Raw genomic sequence first — 21,785 nt, 5'->3', positions numbered from 1 at the left:
CCTAATAAATTCATATCATTAATAATGCATTTAAAAATACACATTTTATTTTAGTTTTGGTTGATTGAGTTTGGGGTATTTCAGTTATTTTGAGTTATTAAAAGAAATGTTAAAATATAATCAGTGAATTTGTTTTACAGATTAAAATTTTATTAATATATTTATTTATTTTTTAATCAAACATCAGTAACCTGCCCCTGAAGCAACATGCAGTACTGAAGCATTTGACAGTGCAAAAATACTAAATAAATAGAGTTTATAAATCAGAGTATTTACTTTTTTTACCTTTTGCCTCACTTTTTCCTAGATGATAAAAATCCCTAAATATATTAAATATTATTCCCCCCTCAGTCCTAATCACAAGGAATGAAACAGTCTTGAATTGCTCATCATAAAATAACAGTTTCTTATTTAATCCTTTCTCATTTGATGAATATTTCAACGTAAATCAAAACAAAGACAACACGTTAGAAACCTTTCGGGTTTATTAATCCTCATAAAACATTCAACCCACCCGTCCTCAACCCCCCTCCCCCCCATCCCCAAATTAGATAAAAGCTTCTAACAGTCAAGTCGTTGCTTCGTCGAGCTTCAAGCTGCGTTCAGAAAGAAACAAACAGAAAAACACAAACAAACATTTCTGCCTCTGAGACAAAATATAAAGATAAAATCATACTTCTTATATACAGTATATGGTTCTTACTTCATCCCATTTCAGGTATAGAACAGGAACTCCGAACTGGGATAAGCTTTGGGTTTTTTTTAGAAGATTTGATTTGTTTTAAATAAACCAGCAGAGAGCAGAATCATCATGCCAGCTCTTATTTTGAAAGGTACACTTCCTCTATTTAAGAAGTTGACCTCCAGAGAATTGCAGCAAATTAATAATGCTTAATTGTAAAATATATAAAGTACTTGAATGCAGCACGTAACCTTAACACTTCACCTAACAAATAAGCTTATTTATCAGACATAGGACTCAAGTATGTCTTTATTTTAAGTTAAGTCTTTTTGGTAGTTTTATTTTGATGCAAAAATACTTTGTTCTAAACCAAAAAGTTCCATTTTAAATGCAGGTCTTTAACTTGTATTTAAATTCTTTACCTAAGGAAATTACTTCTTCCACCTCTGGCGTTTTCAGGACATTTACTCTGCAGAAATCTCTATTCTCAGCAAGTAGAAAAGTAACAAGAAAGTAAAGGAGACGGAGGATTAAACTTCAATCATTAATATTAAAAACAGGCTAAGGTGTGACGAAGCATCAGCAGGAAGTTAAAAAGCAGCGATTAAGCTTCATGAAGAAAAATAAACTCTAAAAACAGACAGTGGTGAAGCGGCGGCGTCAGTGAACGTCTCATCAGTTCAAGTCAAAGCAAAGTTTTCTGTCCAATCGTTTGTCACGTCAACGTCTCCATGACGATGTGTCTGTTGTGTCACGCAGACAGGAAGTGTGTGGTGTGTGTACAGCAGTCGTTTCGGTCTGTCCAGGCTCCGCCCCCTCCTGGACCTCAGTGCTCGCCGTCAATCGACAGGACGCTGCCGCGATGAGCTCCTGAACACAACACACGAACACTCTTTAATATTTACCACCTGTACAGGGTTGTGGTGATGTCAGGGGAATCAGTCAGACAGTCTGGTGATGATAAATGGCAATTATAGGTCAAATTGAAAGATTCACTTTCAATTTGAAGAGAAAACTTCAAGATTAGAAAAGGAACATTTAATTATTCCCTTAATGTGTAAGTTTATATCTCACCTTTGATTTGGGCAGGTTTTATTATAAATATACATATATTAAAGGTCTTTGTATTTATGTGTGTGTACAAGCAACAAAACAAAATATTATGAATAATTTTGAAAAAGAAATGGTCAAAAAGATAAATAAATAAAATGATAATAATAATAGAATAAAAAGAGTAAAATAATTATTAAGAAAAAAAGAGTAAAATAAATAATTATTAAGAAAAAAAGAGTAAAATAAATATTAAGAAAAATAAAGAGTAAAATAAATAATTAAGAAAAAAAAGAGTAAAATAAATAATGTTAATTTGAAAATAAAATAATGTTAAATAAATAATATTTGGAATAAAATAAATATTAAGAAAAATAAAGAGTAAAATAAATAATGTTAATTTGAAAATTAAATAAATAATGTTAAATAAATAATATTTTTAATAAATAACAAAATACATAATAAAGCAAGTCACTAAATTATAATTAACCAATCCCAGCTGGATATTTTCCATAACAGTAGCTGCAAGATTTTAATGCATATATAAAATGCAATCAGTGGAACATTGTTTACAGAATCTTTACTATATGTACTGACCATAAACATTTTGAAGACCATTGTTACGAAACAAAAGATAGTTTCAACGTATCATGCCCCTCAGTTATCCTTCTGTATTTCCAAACATTTCCTTCTGTTTGGAGGTTATGGGAAATAAAACATGTTTTTAAAAAATCACAAATTAGATTTTCTTTCTTCTGTAAAAGAAATAAACTCAAAATCTGACAAATTATTGATATAAAAGTTTATAGATTTCATTTTTGAAACTGCAAGCTGTCTGTAAAAGTAATGAAGTTTAAAAGATTAGAAATAAACAAAATTAAAAACGTTCTCCGTCAGACTTTATAAAAAGTGCATTTTTTGCAGTGTGGACGATGCGTTTGGGGGTCCGAGGTTTGTGGTTTTTGCTGGTTTTCACTGTGTAACGTGTGATTTACAGTCATGTGTGTGTTAGTGTTCAGGATACTCACAGGTTATCAGATGCAGAGCGCTGCAGACCAGCAGCATCAGCGCAGGAATCCCAGAGAGGGCGGGTGCTGAGGATGAACCCCCGTCCGCCTGCTGTTGCGTCGCATCCTTAGGAGCTTCAGACTCCACCTCTTTACACTTTTGACTAAAAACACAGAAAGGAAATTTGTCAAAAGACTGCAATACAAAGACAGAACCCAGTGGAGTAAAGCAGCTGAGTGGATTAACCTAAGTGCTGTTCTTGAGTAAAATGTGTAAATACCTTCTATAGATAATCAGAAGCAGGTAATTATGAGTATCAGCTGAAAAAAACATCTCTATTCGAAAAAACATTTTTAAATCCAGATGTGTACTCACAGCTGTTTCTGCTGGTACTGCAGCCTGGACTCACAGGCCCGGGTCTGACTCTGAGCCGCCATCATCTGACTCTCAGCTGCCGTCCGCAGGCTGACGCACGTCTCCGTCTGATGACCGGCCTCCGTCATGTTCTGCTGCAGCGCCTCGATGTGATCTGCACACACAGAAACAAAGAAACATTTAGCTGACCATTAAAGCAACTTACAATAAGTGTAATAAACCACGACGAAAACAAACAGAACAGCAAGAATCCTGCAAATACATTAGCTTTAAAATAAAAGTGCCACATAGAGAAATGAGAAGTGTTTTTCATTTATTTTTTAAGCTTCTTATTTTATTTCATTGGCCAGAACCCTGGGAAATCACAGACTCTTTTTGTGTTTATTTATTTAAATCTGAGAATTAACCTGAAAAGTGTAAATAATAAAGTGTGTTTCCAAAATAAAGACAATCAGGGCTTTAAGGACAAAAATATCCCCAATGAAAGCATGATCCAACAGCCCCTTTTAAGTCCTGGATTCAAAAAGTTACAAAAAGAAACTCAAGCGTTGGCGCCCCCATGTGGTCAGTGGTGGTAAGTGGCAATTTTACGACGTAAAACATGATAAGTTAAAATCTTAAGTTTTCTTAATAAGATGATGATTATTATTTATATATGGATATATAATTTATTAAAAAGGATGGGACAATATGGTCCGCTGTATTTTAATGAATACTAATGAGGGAAGTATGACAAATCTACTGTAAGTAAATATCTGATTAATGTTTAAACCATATGCACACTCGGAAAACTGAATGATCGTGCACATTTAATTACATTTTTGCTAGCTGATTGAACAAACAATGCGACTTGTTATGCTCATTTTCAACTCCCTCTGGATGGAACTATGGGATTTTAGCCTTTGCAGACCATTTATATGCACAAAAACCAATATAAAACCCCCCAAAAGCAGAATAGGGCCTCTTTAATGTGTGCAATGACTAGTATTACACATGGCACACATTAGCTTACAAGACGACCTCAAGTGAGACCAAAGCAGGACAAGAATATTGCATACACTTTAACAACAACAGAGAAATAACAAAAGCTGCTAAAGCCTCGCCATAATCCCCACCGAGCAGGAGGAACAGAAACACTTGTACAGGAGATACTGAAAATCTGATGTTTACGCTCCGGACAACTTTTGTTTTAATTATCGTTTCTAATTTTGGCGTCTGATGTAGTGATACTGTTGTCCAACACAGCAACAGTATCCAGGGGGGGTTATAAGGCTGCCTTCTAATGGAAGAAGTAGATCCTTTAATTAAGTGGAAGTGGTGAAACTGGAGGCTAAATCTATTACAAGTTAAAATACTGAATTCAAGCAGAGAGTATTAAGAGCTCAATGGAATCAGGTATCAGAAATAGTTTACTTTATTGTGCAGAATGGCTTTATTCCAAGATGATATTATGTTATCCTGTATTTATCAGTAACACGGGGTGTCGTTAAATGTGGAACCACCAAGAACAAAGTATGCTAAAACTGGAATACTTAGTTACATAACATCACTCGAGGTTTGTGACGTAGGGTCGAGTGTTTTCTGAGCAGAGTTTGGTGCAGATGAGCTACTGTGTTAACTTATAAGGAGACGGTGTGTGTTATTATCGCAGAATGACGTCAGTGTGTGTGTTATCTGAGGAATGATTAAAGCTGCCAGCTCTTGTGTTTTCTGTTCTGTAGCCTTTTTGTGGGAAGATTTTTGGATCAGTGAGCTCACTGCAATAACTCTGAGGCAGCACGAGATTCACTCGGTACAAACAGTCAGAAAGAGAGAGTGTCTCAACTTAAACTCACATTAAAATTCTGCCTTACATATTCTTCTTCTGCTGTTAACTAATTGACACTTGTCTTAAACCCATTGTCAGGTCAGTATGAAGACACATAATACAGTTGTATTCATTTATTTTAGTAAGTACTGAACAACTATTTAAAAAAAGTGCTAGTTTCACCTTAATTAGGTTTATCAATTCCTGCTCATTTTAAAGTCAAACATTTGATCAGTTTATATAATTTGGAATAATATTGCACTATTATTATTAATAATAATAATAATAATTATTAATAATAATTAATAATAATAATAATTAATAATTATTATTATTAATAATTATTATTATTAATAATTATTATTATTATTATTATTATTATTAATAATAATAATAATAATAATAATTATTAATAATAATTAATAATAATAATTATTAATAATAATTAATAATAATAATTATTAATAATAATAATAATATTTAACGGGGGAACGCGTGTTCATTAAATAATAAAAATAAAAATGATAATAATATAACATTTATAATAATTTGGGGAGGTCAATATGGTGTAAAGACATAGTAAAAATAATATTAAATAAACTATAATTGATTTAATCATTTGCTAACTGTGTTATTTTATTTCCTTTTTTCTAACTTAAATATATGTTCATTCCACTTTAATCTAAATGTTTGTGCATACATTTTTTTCTAGCATGAAGCGGCTACAACTTGTACTCTATAGTGTAAACCTGAGACACGTGAACTTGGTGACCTGTAGTGCAGTACTTTCAGTTCCCATTCCTAAACTGTAGTTGTACCACATTATTTATGAAAAATAAAAGACCTGAGCACTTCTTCCGTCAGTTAAATGACCCTCCTCTGATTTACTTTGTTCCACATGCTGATCACGTCCTGATGTAAAACTCTTCCCCTGGTGTTTCTGACACACTTGTTCCAGGCTGGTCACTTTAAACAGAGCGTGATGTTTATCAGCGACACAATGCTCCTCTGGTATCTGAACCATACAGGAATTCCTCATTTCCCTCCGACTATTCACAGCAGGAAGTCACCTTTAGTAAAGTGTTTCTGCACTTCCCATTAAACTGCTGGAGAGAATTACTCAAAGAAAACATTTTTAAAACTCTGTATTAATGGCATGGTGCAGAGAGAAACTTCCCCCAGCTTTGTTCCAAATAATGCTTTAATTTCCTTTATAAAAATAGTTTAGAAAAGGCAGAAAATTACACTTATGTCTACAATGCTCATTTTCAGGAATTCCTTTAAGAAAACAGACTTTTTATGTATAATTTATGAACTCTCTCTGATTCTAGATGTATTACTATTATATATAACAGGGTAACAGGGGCGCTGCGTCCTCAAACCAAAATGCAGATTTTCCTGGTAAAATGTTAAAGTGATGCTAGAAAACCATATTTCAGTTGGTCCAAAAGGGTATAATGACTCAGAAATATGAAGACGGTCTTCAAATAGAGCGTCAGACGGCAGAGACAGCTTTGTTTTTACGCAGATTATTATCATTCTGCATTTCAGAGTACTTGAGATGCTCAAAAACTCACAAAACTTTGCACATGGGTCCAGTCTGGTGAAGAAAGCCAGATAATATACATACAAAATTGGTCTTCTTGATATTCATCAAAAACTGCATTAGCAACTTCCCTTTTTTGAACAATGTTAGGGATGCGAGTTCCCATTGATGACTGACCTTACATTGACACACCTCCCTGATAACTTTCCAAAAGCTGCTGAAAGCATCAACATGTTTCTATGAATTAATAGGAAGACGTTGTTTGTATTTGAGTAGTTTAGTCTGCATGTTTGAATATAAAATACTCTCTAAATATAAATATACATGTGGGATTCCTTTTCCTATTTTATTCCTTCTTGTTTTCTATTTTTAACTTCTTTTATTTTGTCCCGTACAAAAAGTTTGACTTCCTTTTCCCCTTCCTCGTTTTCCTGCTGAATTCTTTTAAAAATCCTTTATTCCGATTCATGGATTAGAGGTTTCTTGCAAAGACTTGAAACTTTATATCTGTGGTTTCTGACTCATAATTAAAATGAGTCTCTTTCCAGAAATCTTTTCACATTCCTGTTTTTTTTTTTTTAAAACCGACCAATCCCGGGTGTTTATTTACTCTGACTCACAGGTCGTCATGGTAACGGGAAGGAAAATGAAGCTAAGAATACACGGCGCGCTCGGAGTCCCGCCTGAGAAACTGTCCTTTCATGGCAGTGATGGAGATTTTCCAACGGACCGAGTGTTCCCTACCTTGCTGCAGGCCGATCTGAGTCGTGAGGTTGGCCTCCGTCTGACGCAGCAGCTCCACCTTCTCCTGCAGTGCGCTGATGTTCCAGTTCAGGACCACCTGCAGCACACACACACACACACACACACACACACACACACACACACACACACACACACACACACACACACACACACACACACACACACACACACACACACACACACACACACACACACACACACACACACACACACACACACACACACACACACACACACACACACACACACACACACACACACACACACACACACACACACACACACACACACACACACACACACACACACACACACACACACACACACACACACACACACACACACACAGAGCAACAAAACAACATGTTACTGGGCGACCGGAGGAAAACACACAGCAGCACGCCAACAGTCACACTTCCACTGTGTATTCTGCGTTCAGTACGTGTTTTTAAAAGCAGATTTATGTAATGTGTTTTTAAAATATTACAGAAAAACATTGATGGATTACAGGGGCCAAAAGTGTCAGGGCCTACCTTTGGCCTTCATCTGCATAGTGTCACTTAAACAGACGCATACAAACCAGGGAGAGACTCAAAACGACTACAAAGACCACCGAAACGCCCAGAAGTACAACACAAAAGCTGCAGATACACAAAATGACCCCAAAGAAACATAAAACAACTACAGGACTCCCAAAACAACCTCAACAAGAGGCTAAACTATAAAGTCAGCTTGTCTTGCTCTTGAGAGATGTTGGCACCTTTGAAAAGAAGCCCTGAAGCCCACTGCCCCTTTAAATCCACCCATGGGGAAAGTAGATTCATTGTTTGTCGCTGTAACAGGACTTAATTTACTTGACCTGAACATTTTTTACTTTTAACTTCCTTCTTTATTGTTTTCTTTCTTGCTTCCTGTTTGAGCTTCCTTCATTTGTTTCCCTAGCAGTACTGCAGATAAGATAAGGGTCCTTAAAGAGGACATATTATGCCAACGTTCAGGTCCTTATTTGTATGAAGTGTCTCTCCTGGGCATGTCTCCATGCTTTCAAAAAGCTCTTTATTTTTCTCATACTGCCTGTGCTGCAGCTCCTCTTTTCACACTCTGTCTGAAACCAGAGTCCAGTCTGCTCTGATTGGTACGCTGGCCGGCTCTGTTGTGATTGGTCAACCAGCTTAGAGATGTCCCGTCCCTTAGTCTATCACCTACAATGTGTTGGAGCGCTAATAAATACAAGTGCAGGAAAGGGCTAACACCCTTAAAGCATAACCGGGTCCCTTTTAATACCAGCCAGATTCATCCTCTCCATTTTGATCAGTGCACAGCTGAGGCTGCGGTCGGCCTTCAGCGCTCAGGTGCTGATTGAAAGCAGGACGTCTGAGAACAGCTTCAGAAACATTCCTTTCTCTGAACGCAGACGTTATTGTTAGAGCGGCTCTTTAAACACAGTCCTGCACTTAAAGCAACAGGCCTAACAAATGTGCTCACCCTGAGTCGTTCCTAATGCCATAAGAGCATAAACTGTGTAAGCTCACTAATGTTGTTAACGATGCTAACGTACTGGGCCACAGGAGGAGGGAGGTCTATTGATGTTATATCCAGCATTGTAGTCATCAGGAACACACACCTTCTGCTCAGAGAGGCTCAGGTGTGACACACGATGTCTTCAAACGTTTGCTGAGTTTGTTATCATTAAAACCTCACCTGTTCATCATGGCCTTTGACCCCTAACCCATCTCACTCCCACTGCCATTTATGTATTTTTACTTTATCATGTGCCCTTCTTGTTTGGTTTTTGTCTGTCCTTACACCATGAGAAGCAGCCTTGGGTCCGTTTAAAAGGCAGTATTACAATGTAGTATTATGTTAGGTCGGCAGAGAAACATATAGGGACTCGTTAAAGCCATGGATGGATTACTGCCAGGCACAGGTGGGCCTATAAGTGCTACTCAAAGACACATGCACTAATCAGGAAGAGACTGAATGACAGCAAAGAAAGAGACATACAATGACTACAAAACGATACGCTGAATAGCTGCAGAGAGTCACAGAACAGCTACCAAAATACTACAAAGATCTGCAAGATGACCACACAGCGAAACACAACCATCCCAAGAGACACTTAATGAGAACACAGAGACAGAATCACCAACGAGAGACCAAAAGAAATGCATCTTTATCATTTCCTAATCAAATCAAAGACCCTTTTTGTCTCGAATTCACGACCAGAGACCCAAATATTCTCATGAAGCTCCTGGAACATTTATCAAGATGACTTTAACCTCCTCAAACACTCCTAGGGACGCCTAACCCATCATAATCAGAGCTCCTTAGTTTAAGGACACGTGGAAAATCCTGAAAGAACATCTGAAAGTTAAGGACAGTGGACAGGACAGTCAGGGGACATTATAGTGGTCTGTTTTGGTTTAATTTGAGTTCATTTGCATTAAAATAACTGTGACATGTGATCTTCCTACAGTCTGAAAGCAGTTTTGTTTCAGTCTCAAGTGTTAGGGGATTTCCTCCCCCAAAACACCTGGAGCTGCTCAACAGGAAGTGATTCACAGGAAGTCTTGTTTTCATACCGCTGAACAACGATGCACCAACTGCAATTGTTTCTGCAACTTGCAGATTGTTCTGTCCTAGCACCATAATTGATGGCATACACAAAGCTACAGTTGGTAACTCTATTATCATATTTGTTGAAAATGTCACAAAAGGCCGACATTAGAGCATTTCACAGATAATCCTCCTGTGCTCCTGATGGCATTTTCAAGATTTCAACTGAATAAAAGAAAATATGGGACGAGGAGCAAAGTAAACCTCTGCTTGTGAACTCAAATCCATAATGAAGATTCCCAAGAATTCCCACATTAAAAAAAAACCCTGTTTAGTGTAGGCCTACTGTTTAACTGTAAAATACAGGAAGTCACACACTTACAGGAAGTCACACTTTCTCATTACTAATAAAAAGGAATTAATTGCAAACATAAAATCCTTAGTTTTGCAAAACTGAAGATCTCAAAATTATAATTTACAAAAAGTCACTCGGTCAATAAGTTGCAATATTAAGCTATTATTACGAGAACGTTTCTTATTTTGTTCACTTACAGGACGTTTGTTTATCAGCATATTGTTGTCAATGCACTTCAGACTTCAACCTTTAAGATTGATTAACAACAGGGAATAGATTCAACCTGTTGCTTCTATTTCTTGCAACTTCACAGACTCTTAAATGAAATCCAGAAGCTGTTTTGAAAACAAATGAATTGGCTGATGAAGGTTAGTAAATGAATCCAGGCAGATAATAGATAGGTCACACAAGATACTAAAGTGTAAATCGATTGATAGATCCAATTAAAATCGAGAGATTAAACTAGTTGTACTATCACTACACGCAAATGTAAATCAACAAGTCTGATTTTAGATCAATACCAGCTGGAAATACATCAAAAAGTGAATCCACGCCCTCTAAATATCACAGGACACCTGCAAATATCACATGTGGTTCACAGGTTCCACAGCACAGAGCAGCTGGAGTGTGGCTCCGTCATCTCCGTCCAACACCGACAGAAAACAAAGGTGGATAGGGAAATATTTACCCAGCATGCAGCGGGTTAAAGAGAGTAACGTCTGAGGTCAGGTGACCAGCAGCTGGTGTTCAGGTGGAAGTTACAGGGGCTTTTATTTTTGAAGGAATGCAGTACTGTCTCATAAAATAATGACCTGAGGTGTTTTTATAAAGATGGAAGACAGGAAATTAACACAAAAGAAGAACCAACTTCTCTTGTGCAACTGTGAGTGAACTTCCAACTGACCACACACACTACAACCTGTCAAGTCACTAACCATGCTCAGAGTACATGACAGTAAGGGTGGGTAAAGCAGCTGATTTCACAATAAAATACTTGAAATTTACGTAATTATGGATATACTTTAGCACATTAGCAGATTTACTTGGATATAAAAGAGATTCTCTGAGAACTGATGCTGTATATTGAACAGGGAACCCTTTAAGCTGATGCATTGTATACAAAATGAATGAATTCATCCCAAAGCAGTTCTATTAATGCACTTAAACTTCCTCTTATTTATGAATTGAAACCTAATAACAGATGTGTTCTCCAGTGGGTTTTCTTTCAGATCTGACATTCTGCAGATTTGTTATCGTGGTCATGTTTAATTAGATGGTTTCAGGGATTTGTGGTACTGTAGTTACACTATATTCCACCTTAATCATGCACATTTCTCTTTGCCTTTGTCCAGGTCGCCTCCGTCTTCCCTGTTTTTAAATCTGAAATGCAACCATTAGAGTTGTTCGCTTCTTTGGAGTACAACAAATATCCCAGTGTTCGTTGACCAATAGAAGCTCAGAGCGCTCTGTGATTACAGCTTTTCTTGACATGAGACATTCAGCATGCTCCCGTTTGTTGATATTATTGTTCCTGGAAGTTGATGCAGGTTGTGAAGAAATGCCGAGCTATGAATTGTGAGGACTAACTAGTGTTGACATGTCTCTCAAATCGAGCAACGGGAAGCTTTTATGACTTTATAATCTCTTACTTGGTTAGTAGACCAGAGAAGACAAGCCGTAATCTAACAGATGATAAGACTTAAGGGATAACCAAGGCGCACAAGATCAATCATATATGGTTATACGAGAGACATAAACCCGAATAAAGAACAGGAAATGTTTGCAAGAAATGACTAGACATGTCTCTTAAACAAACAAAGGTTTAAAAGAAACAGAAGCATGGCAAACTTGTTAAACTGCATTGACATCTACAGTATCAAGCGTAGTTGGCCTTGCATGCAGGTCAGGATGCAGGGGATTCTGGGTAACGTAGTACCAGTTGGACACATCACCGTTAGGCTAGCACTTCATGTTTGCACGCTTTCCATTTCTATAAATAAAAAGTGGGAATCCACAGTGATGACGGGAGAGCAAATACTGAGGCTTTCCCACAAGGGAGAGGAGAAATGAAAAAAGGTAGGGGAGAAGTCAAAGTTGGGAAAACATGAGGGAGCAGAGAGGGAGGAGTGGATCAGAGGTGAAGCGAGGAGAGCAGGAATGAGTCAGGACGAGGGAAGGCAAACACTCACTTTTTCCAACCAGCAACTTCTTAGAAAATGAAACTGGAAAAGTTGGAAGCACAGTTAAAACATTCGGGCGGTTTGGAGGGAAAAGCTATTCACTACTTACTGGAAGGAGAATGTCTCCCAAAATGGAAACACTGGAGTAAATGGGGGTGGAAGAGGAGGGGGAGGAGGATAGTAAAAGAGAAGAATCGCTCTCTGTTAATAATATTAAAACTCATTACAAAACAACTCAGAGGGACCCTCATGTGACTCTGAATAATGGAGCAGAGGTTTTTATAATTATCAGACACATGTTCCCACTCTGCCTCTGGATGTTTTCAGAACATATACTGTATGACAGTCACTAATGCTTCTTTTAGGTATTGATCTCATGTTGTTTCTGCAGGACAGATGGAAGCTGTTAGTGTTTTGGTGAAGCGGGTGTGGCCGCTGGAGGCACGCTGCTTTTCATTTTGGCATTTGGACTTAAAGAAGAAGCTATTTTCAGTATCAGTCTGGTAATACTCGGGCAACGTTAGGCTGTAAAGAATGTGTCAGACTGAGTGGAAGGAAATTAATATCTTGAGAATTGAAAACGCAACTACTCAAGATGTAGGACAGCTTTTCTAATTATAAGAATAGTCTTTGCATTTTCGTTTCTACCCAAGAAAGTTAAGAGGATGGAGACACACCATTTCAAATGTATTGCCAACTATTCTGGGATTTCTTGTCATATTTCATGCAAACAAAATCTCTGGTGTTTGTCTGTGCTACAGAACAACAAAACGCAACATCTAGATAACATATACAAAATAAACAATGCTGTGACATCATGACCAGTGTTTTTTTGACCTTTTTCTGACGTTTCACAGGGGAAAAAAGTATATATTATTAGGGTTTATTTAAGGTATTAAATTAGTCTCAAGTTGGTAATTGTATGGCAACATTACACGGTAAAATTAAGTGAAATTGTAGGAATTAAATATTGTTAAGACTGAACTCTCAACTACTTTAACAACAGTTAATAATAATAGATTAGTTTGATCAGAGAAAAGTGATTGTGATTCATTTGAGATACATCAGCAGCTTTTCTTCAACTTAGAAAACCCCAAAGTCATCATGAGTAGTTAGAATTGATTCAAATGAATTACAAAAAAAACAACTTAATCCTAAAAATTCTGAGAAGCTTCCTTGTCAGAAAGAGCTGTCTGAGAACAAGGTGAAGCTTTGAGAATATTCTACATATATTGGCACTGATTCAGCTTCCTCCTGTCTGCTTCTACAAACTGCTTCTCCTACACAGACTGTAGACCTTAAACAACCTCTATTAAAAACCTCCAAACTATTTACTTTCTGGTAACCATCACATGAATCTTCAAAACATCCACACTATCTCTTTAATCTCAATTTAACCTCAGAGGAAACACACAGAGAAAATCTAACAGGAAGGAGAGTAAACAGACTCAGACAGGATGTTCATCTTCAGCTTTATAACTTTAACCTTCAACTTGAACCTCGTTTCCACTTGCACAACACAAAATTCCAGCCTGTCCTTCAGGAATTACTTTCCCTTTTTATATATGAGAAGATACAAAGAAATGAGCCAGAGGATTTGTTCCATTACAGAACAACATCTAGATGGTGTGTAATAGTCTGTCGAGTCACAAGAAGGAGGAGAAAAGGGATTCATCCTCTTCCTGTTTTAAGAGGAATGATCAATATGGAAGCTGTGTTGGGAATTCCACACTTAATCAGTAAGAAAAGAACAAATCTACAAGCTTCAACTCAAAGTAGTGTTATTTAATGAAGAGTGAAGGTCTTAAAGGGAACGAAGCAGCCAATCAAATTCTACATTACATTGCAAGATTGCTGGCTTAAGTTTTGACATGTTAAGTATAACTGAAGATAATTTGCCTGACAATGGTCGCAGTGGCACCCTTCAGTCTGTCGAATGCCTGAGATCAGAAGGTTGCCAATCTTTTGTATTAAAGGTGTGATGAAAGCCTGGGTGGGACAGCCGTAGTTTACATAGAACTGATACATATAAACTGTGAGAAAAGAAACCCAAGGCAGTATAAAACATACCATGATGACATATATAAAATGAAATTAGACACATGATACATTTCTACGATAGAAGCCAATCAAAGCCAGAAAGAAAAACATCGAGTTGCTCTTACTCTAAAGACAAACTGGTCTGCACTATTCTACTCTAATCAAGTTTGGTCTTGCACTACTTTAATGTTTGTTTTGTTTTATGTGTTATATAACCATGTTGCATTGTGGGAGGGGCTCTGGACTTCAGATTTTCATTGCCACTTCTGCACTGAAGCTAGTGTTCAATCAAAAAGAATGTACTTTTTTAAATATGGCTTCCTAGCTCAAAATATTGACTAGGTATTTCAAAGTAACAAATTAATATTGGAAAACAATGAGAAAGTTTCTTGAAATGATGCATTTACATTTTATAATAACTTAGTTTCTCAAAGAAATTTAAAACCATCAACAAAAAAAAAGGAAATAATGCAAAATATTGATAAAATGTCTGATTTGACTTCAGTCCTCACACTGGCAGAGTTTGGCTTCCATAGAAACACTACCCACATGTGTGTGTGTGTGTGTGAACCACATCATGTCAGGGGAGGAAAACAAACTCACGTTTTCCTGCCGGCACTCCTCCAGCGTGGCGTTGGTCTCGTTGAGGCGTCCCACCAGGACCAGGAAGTCGGCTTTCAGCTTTTCCTCCGCATTTCTGGCATCCTCCAGCAGCTGCTCCACAGCCACCATGTTCTTGCCGAAAACAACCTTGGCTCCCTCCAGCTTCTCCGTCACGTCCTGCAGCTCTGCCCGACACCGAGCCGAGCTCTTCAGGTCCGGAGACGTCGCCCACACCACTATGATGATCAGCGACACCACGGACCAGAGAGCCAGCAGGGCGAGGACCACGTTCTTGGCCGTCTGCGAGGACTTGGAGGCGGTCGCCATTGGAGGAGGAGGATGATGGAGATGGAGATGGAGATGGAGAAGGAGAAGGAAGAAGAGCTGCTCTCACTTAGACTCTCTCAGGGTGAAGTGAGCTGGATTTTCCCTTCTGGCTGGGCAGGAAAGAAATCTCAGCAACGCCCCCTGCCTTACCCACTCCTCTCCCCTCCTGGAGCCTCCCCACCCTAAACCTCACCCACCCAGTGTTATCATGCCAAAAGGACGCCGTGATCAACAGGAAAGTCACACACACACACTTTACACATAAACGAAACTTTCCACGTGCAGCAGAGTGTGTGGTGCGGTGTGTGTGTGTGTGTGTGTGTGTGTGTGTGTGTGTGTGCGCGCAGGGGGGGGAACACTGAGGCTTTCTGTTTCTGTTTCCCAGCCTCACAGGGATATGAACCTGGATGAACCCTGAAGCACAAACTATGTGGATCCTTGGCAGCAGCGTGACTTCAAAAAAAGAAGTTTGAGGCTAAGATTCATTTTGATCCTTTTGTTTTATGATTTTGTTTTTAATTATTATGTGTTATTGCCTTTGTAAAGCACTTTGAATTGCATTTCTGTCTGAAATGTTCTAAATAAACTAACCTTAAGAAGCAGAACTTAGTCAGAAACCGAGGAAGTGTTCCGCTTTCTGATTCTCTCGGCTTCATTCCTCTTCAGCGCTCACTTTTTCCTGAACTGATGCCAGCGCACAACTGGCACCCCTGGAAACAGTCAAACAACATGTCTATATAAACATCTGTAACGTGGAACAGCTACAGGAATCTCTCAGTGTTAACCCCCCCCCCCGCCTTCCTTAGGGACACACCTCTCCACCACACCCCAACAGACTAGAGTTTCACAATTAACTGTTTAGTGTGATAATCATATTCAGAATATTTTCTTTTTGCCCTGGGGGAATTTTGTAACAGCCGCTGCATTTTAGAATGGAAAAAATACAAAATCCAATGAAATTATTTCTATGAAACAAGTCAAATTAAAATGGGAAAAAAGGTGAAATAAAAGATTACATTTAATTAATAAATAAGTCATTTTACTGTTTTTGATAATCCATAAAAACGGTAATTATATCAGTATAATTTCAAACACAATCTGACAATAAAAGAAATAAACTACCAAGACATAAATATAATCATTAACAAATAAATAGGAACAATTATTTTTAGATGTTCGTAAAATATAAGTAAGTAATATCTAAATAAACTACGGAATTAAAAAGTAATAAACAAATAAGCAACCTAAAAGATATTGGAAAAAAGCTGCTTCTTATAAACATATCTAAGAAACACGTGAGTGACTGAAATAAAATAATGTGACCTGGGTTCAGAAACAGACCAACAAAGTCTCTGGTGTGTCTCAACATGGAGGAGGTCAAAGATGTTTGTTTACTAGAAAGAGCACATGTTTTTTGGGGGCACATGGCAGAGTTTAGGTCCAAATACACCAGCGCTGAACAGTTTGTCAAAATATATCATATATGTGTACATATTATATATGAGTGCGTGCTCACATTAATAAAACATTACCTAGTAACACCAGACAGGGAAAATATCACTAACCCACACATGTTGATTTAGTGATCGTGGTGTGTTTCTGTGACTATGTCATTATTAACCTGAAAGATTTGGGGACTTTAGACTTTGATCAAACAAAACACATATTTGAAGTCCTAAATCTGTGGAGACTATTTCTGACCATTTTGGGACATTTAATAGACTAAACTGTAACAAAACAACTTATTTTCCACGATTAAGAAAATATCTGGTATAATATCAACCCCTATTTATACAATTTAATCCCGACTGGTTTTATCTGTGTGTCTTTCTGTGCATACCAAACAGGAAGAGGAAATATCTCGCTAGCAACATCAGCAGGTTGTTGTGTTTCAAAAGGCAGGATATAAGCATTTTAATCTGAGTGCAGCTTAAAGTGTTTTAACTTAATGAAGCTCACAGCTGTTTACTGCAGGAGCTGACACACTCTGATGAGATTCAGACGAAAAATGTATCATGCAGGACAACATTTCTTCAAACCTGCTGCAGAAACACACTCATCACTTACTAAGGAACGAGCAGGAAACCGCATATTAGCGTCTTCAAGTTATATTTCAAAGAATCTTCACACGTAAACTTCTTCACACCTCCTGAACCTGTTTCATCTGTCCAAATACAGGAAGTTCAGGTGAAGACAGGAAATAATACATTAGCCGCAAGAGCTACCAGCCTGCAAACTGGATTTCAGAACATGTATTTCTGCTTGAATAGTGACTGAAAGGTCAAAATAGTTGCAGAGTGTTTATGTTTAAAGGTTATTGGTCCCATATATTGGAAGATGTATTATGAGAATACTTCTCATTGTTGTGTGCAGAGGTGGAAGAACTACTCAGATTATGAATTTAAGTAAAAGTAGCAATACTACAGTGTAAGAGTACTCAAGTGCAGCATTTTCTTCCTTAAGCACGGTACTTAAATGCACTTAGTTACATTACAGCCCTGTTAGTGTTTTACTGGTGACTCTGAAGCATGACTTGCTCAATAACAGACAAAAATCTGTTTCTGTTCCACAGAAATCCTGCTGGCAACATCCCAGTGTTGCAACAGAGTGAGGAGTGTCTGATGATCTATATCTGCTGTCAGTTTGCAAAACTGACTCCTCAGATCCACAGAATTAGAGGTTATTTCTGTCTGTGGAGTCTGTAGCGCCCCCATGTGGCTGTAACACCTAATTACATCATAATCTATCCATCAGACTGATATCCAGGGAGTCCACACAGCCCCCTGCTGAAATATTTTAAACACTTTGCATGTGATTTGTCAAGTTGAATTCATTAAATAGTTATTAAATCATTATTTTATTTTTTTACTTTTTATTAATTGTCCTATTTTGAAAATCCCCCCCAAAAAATGTAACCTACAGTATGAATGAAACATGCCTTATCGTGTCCTTAAATCAGAAGGCAGTTAAACACAAAACAATATGAATAAAAAAAGAAAAACAGCCCGAAAAAATGAAGAAACTACTACATTGAAAACACATTAAAATGAATATGATAATCTTATGTTGGTGGATAATTACAACATAAAACATTAACATATTAAATCTGATCGCAAGACATGATTCTGGAAACTCAAAAAGCTAAACAAAAAGGGAAGCTTATTTGCTTTCTTTCATCAAACATGATGAAATGGAAAAAATATAACGCTATATATTTATATTTACTGTAACTACGGATGGAGTTTGCTGTGACTGGCTGTCTACGTTCAGGGGATTTCGATGGTGTAGTTTTAGTGATGAACTGATAGAAATGGTTGATATATAAACTGATCATTAAAATAATCGTTGGTGGGCTGGATGCTGTTTTACTGTAACTGTCAGGAGTTGTTTTTTGAAACGCTCTGTTGGTTTTAAGAACAATAACAGCAGTGTTTCCTCAGTCAGTCGATGAACGATGAAGTCTGTGCTGGTGGTGCTGATCCTCCTCTCTGTCAGAGGTGAGTCTGTTTTATTTAATATTATAGTATTAGTCTCTAACTTCTTCAAATTAGGTCATGATTTTGATTATTTTCCTAATAATTTTAACTTTAAATGTAATGTTTTTCACACATTTTTTAATCCTTGTCACCAATTCGCCAACCTTACATTATTTTTATTAGCATTATTATAACTATAGATATTTTATAAGTTTTGAGTTACTTCAACCACACTTTCTCACTGCTAATGTAGTTAAGATATAGTCAACCTCATAAAATATAAACATTTTTGTTATGGGATGTAAGATAAAGTCAAAATGACATAAACCGTTACAAAAGTCATCATATTATATATAGATAAAGACAAGTCTGTTAGATTTACAGCCAAGATTTTGAGAAAAAGTCAACATTTTGTGACGTACTGTATATTAAATGCATTTTGTAAGTAAGACTTTGGTGCCCATGTTAACCTTCTCATAATGAATTAACTTCATTTAAATAATGTACCTTTTACGTGACTGCATTGTCTTTAAGGTCTCCGTTGGCAGCAGCATGTCACCGCGCTGCAGGCCTCCACGGTGCAGGTGAAGCTTGGGGAAGAAGCGATGCTGCAGTGCCCCCTGATGGACGGCTCCTTCAATGCCTCTTCCAACGCCTCCTTCAACGCCTCCTTCAATGCCTCCTTCAATGCCTCCTTCAATGCCTCCTCCACCCTCAGCTGGTACAGGAAGGCTGCAGGTCGGAGCCCAGAGCTGCTGCTGAGCATCAGGTCTGCAAACTCCTCTAAAGTGAAGTACGGCCCCCGGTGTCGGTCCTGAGAAAGTCTCTGCTGCAGTCGACGGCTCGCTGCTGCTGCATCACTCCAGCCAGAACGACTCAGCGGTTTATTACTGTGGCTTGACTCAGGGAGAAGAGCACAATAAGAAAGCAACACCTTAGGAACTCTTTTAGAAATTGTGTTTACTCTAAAGATAGTTTATTTTGGATTTTTCTGTCATGTTTGGGCTCTTAATCTCAGCTTGTACTTTTACCATTTCATTTAGTTCATGGTTTTAACCTTTTTCTTATCTTTTTGATTACTGTCCCATTATATGAATTTTATGTCATGAATTTTACTTTTAAATCTCATTATTTTGGCTTGATCCCACCGTTTTATCAACAGTTTTTTGACTTCAACCTCAGTGTTTGGACTTTTAAATGAATGATTGTGACTTCTGAACTCGTAAATTATTACATCTTTGTTATCATTTCGTTGATTTCTTATCCCATGATCAGATTCAGTCTGTTATAGCTTCTTAGATAATGTTTTGTTTAAAATGTATTAAAACTATAGGTAAGCCCAGTCTTACCTGAACACAAAGTTTTGTCATCTGTCGTGTTGTCTTACAATTACCTTATTAAAATATTTAGTTTGTTGAAATATTTGTTGTGTCTTTTTGTAGTTGTTGCCCCATCTAGGGTCCTGAGTGTTTAATGAGTCTTTCTGTTGTCTTTTCTGTTTATTTGTAGTTATTTTATGGCTATTTGTGGTCTCTTCCCATCTGATCACTTCAAGCTATTTTGGTCTGTTTGTTGTCTTTTTGCTTTTTTTGTGTGTGGTTTTTCGAGTCTCTCTCTTGTTGGTTTCTCGTTGAGTAAACATATAGTAAGCCCATTCAGTGAGTAACCCATGTTTATTTATTTTAGACAAAACCACAGTTAAACATAAGACTTCACAGCAGGGTTAAACCTTAAACCACAGCTAGGACAAATGACTAACTTACAGAGCTTAACCTCAATAACATCACATAGCCAACAGCAAACCGTTCAAACCCAACAGAGGACGTTAACCAGACAGGAATCTGGTGTATTATCACTTTTAGTCACAGAGGTAACAGGGCAGATAAACAGATAGGGACACAGGTAGACACGGGTATCTGACTCACTTGATATAAAGTCCCATCTCTTTTTCTTCATGGCAGAATAACCGCTTTTCCTCCGTCTTCTCTGCTAATCCAAAATGTGTTAATTGACGCCATATTGTTTGTTGACAGAGCTGTCTTCCCGCCATCCATTCATCCCCGAAAATCTAACTAACTGTCTCAGTAAAAGCGTCTGACTTCCTTTCAGTCTGTTCTTCATTGTTATGTTGCTTCATAGTTTACATTTCATTCATTAAACAATACTTTCTTGTGTCAGATTCACCTGGTTTCTCTCAGGAAGACTCAATCGGACTGTCTCTACAGTTTAGACTGCAGTACCGTCTCCCGCCGCCTGATATCTAACCGTTACAATCAGGGGGGCGCTGTTTCACTCATTTAAAGAAACTTCCAACACTTTATTAACACATCTTCATGAAGGAGTAGAGAATGAAAATGTATATTAAAATATGTAAATGAGGCTTTATGCCATGTCATATTTTCAATTAATTCAGGAGAAATCTACACAAATGGACAAAGTTAGTAAACTCATTACCTAAATCTGTATTGTATGTTTTTCTTTCAGCCTAGGACATGTTATGGAAGCTAAATGGCAAAAATAATAATAATTCACTGCAGGAAAAACAGCATACAGTGTTTGTGTTTCTGATAAGATATGACAGTTTGATTTAAGTACGGTATCTTTTCTCAGACACCAACCACATTTCTGATCAACAGCATTAGTGAAAAAAAGTTCCTGTTTTTCTCACCTTCACCAACTGAATCAACGGTCTGATCCCAGAGCAGCTTCTCTCTGGAGACGCTTGCTGTTCTGCAACAACAGTTTTCATGTTTTCCCGTTAAAAAGGTCTCATTAAAACAGCATATCTGCAGACTTCAGGCTGACTGCAGCAGTGAATACAAGGACCATTATCTAAGGTAGAGTTTTTTCTTTAAAACTTATATTGAGAACATTAAATTAACATCAAAACAATGAAAAATCTGTCTTTTTTAAAGATTAAAATATCTAAAAACGTCTTTATGATTAAGTACTTATACTGATAACTTTATAAGGACTTCAGAAAAAAGTAAACATATCATTAGAAATACCTTAAAT

At 37.3% G+C, this 21,785-nt stretch overlaps 2 protein-coding genes across 2 annotated transcripts; one reads left to right on the top strand and one right to left on the bottom strand.

Annotated features, from left to right (window-relative positions):
• Positions 1 to 515: 515 nt before the first annotated feature.
• On the bottom strand, positions 516 to 15,902 carry si:ch211-1a19.3 (uncharacterized). Its single transcript, XM_063890986.1, has 6 exons — positions 15,886 to 15,902; positions 14,968 to 15,400; positions 7,213 to 7,309; positions 3,116 to 3,269; positions 2,761 to 2,903; positions 516 to 1,552 (listed from the first exon to the last, which is right to left on the bottom strand). Coding segments are annotated over exons 2-6 (723 nt in total). The 5' UTR covers positions 15,295 to 15,400; positions 15,886 to 15,902; the 3' UTR covers positions 516 to 1,550.
• On the top strand, positions 14,939 to 20,190 carry sid1 (secreted immunoglobulin domain 1). The gene is made up of 2 exons (XM_063890987.1): positions 14,939 to 18,791; positions 19,305 to 20,190. Exons 1-2 carry the CDS (start codon positions 18,749 to 18,751, stop codon positions 19,586 to 19,588), a joined length of 327 nt encoding a protein of 108 aa, XP_063747057.1. The 5' UTR covers positions 14,939 to 18,748; the 3' UTR covers positions 19,589 to 20,190.
• Positions 20,191 to 21,785: the final 1,595 nt, after the last annotated feature.

Source organism: Eleginops maclovinus, chromosome 9, assembly GCF_036324505.1.
Source record: "Eleginops maclovinus isolate JMC-PN-2008 ecotype Puerto Natales chromosome 9, JC_Emac_rtc_rv5, whole genome shotgun sequence".
Classification (NCBI taxonomy): domain Eukaryota; kingdom Metazoa; phylum Chordata; class Actinopteri; order Perciformes; family Eleginopidae; genus Eleginops; species Eleginops maclovinus.
The sequence above is the reverse complement of the archived record's forward strand: the minus strand, read 5'-3'. Positions and strand labels throughout refer to the sequence as shown.

What these genes read in the sequence shown, in the direction of transcription:
- si:ch211-1a19.3 (XM_063890986.1), bottom strand. Translation starts at nt 15,294, where the DNA reads ATGGCGACCGCCTCCAAGTCCTCGCAGACGGCCAAGAACGTGGTCCTC. An exon ending in AGGAGTGCCGGCAGGAAAAC is followed by an intron (nt 7,310 to 14,967) that starts GTGAGTTTGTTT and finishes TGTGTGCTGCAG; the next exon opens with GTGGTCCTGAACTGGAACAT. An exon ending in CAGTACCAGCAGAAACAGCT is followed by an intron (nt 2,904 to 3,115) that starts GTGAGTACACAT and finishes CTGTGTTTTTAG; the next exon opens with TCAAAAGTGTAAAGAGGTGG.
- sid1 (XM_063890987.1), top strand. Translation starts at nt 18,749, where the DNA reads ATGAAGTCTGTGCTGGTGGTGCTGATCCTCCTCTCTGTCAGAG. An exon ending in GATCCTCCTCTCTGTCAGAG is followed by an intron (nt 18,792 to 19,304) that starts GTGAGTCTGTTT and finishes ATTGTCTTTAAG; the next exon opens with GTCTCCGTTGGCAGCAGCAT.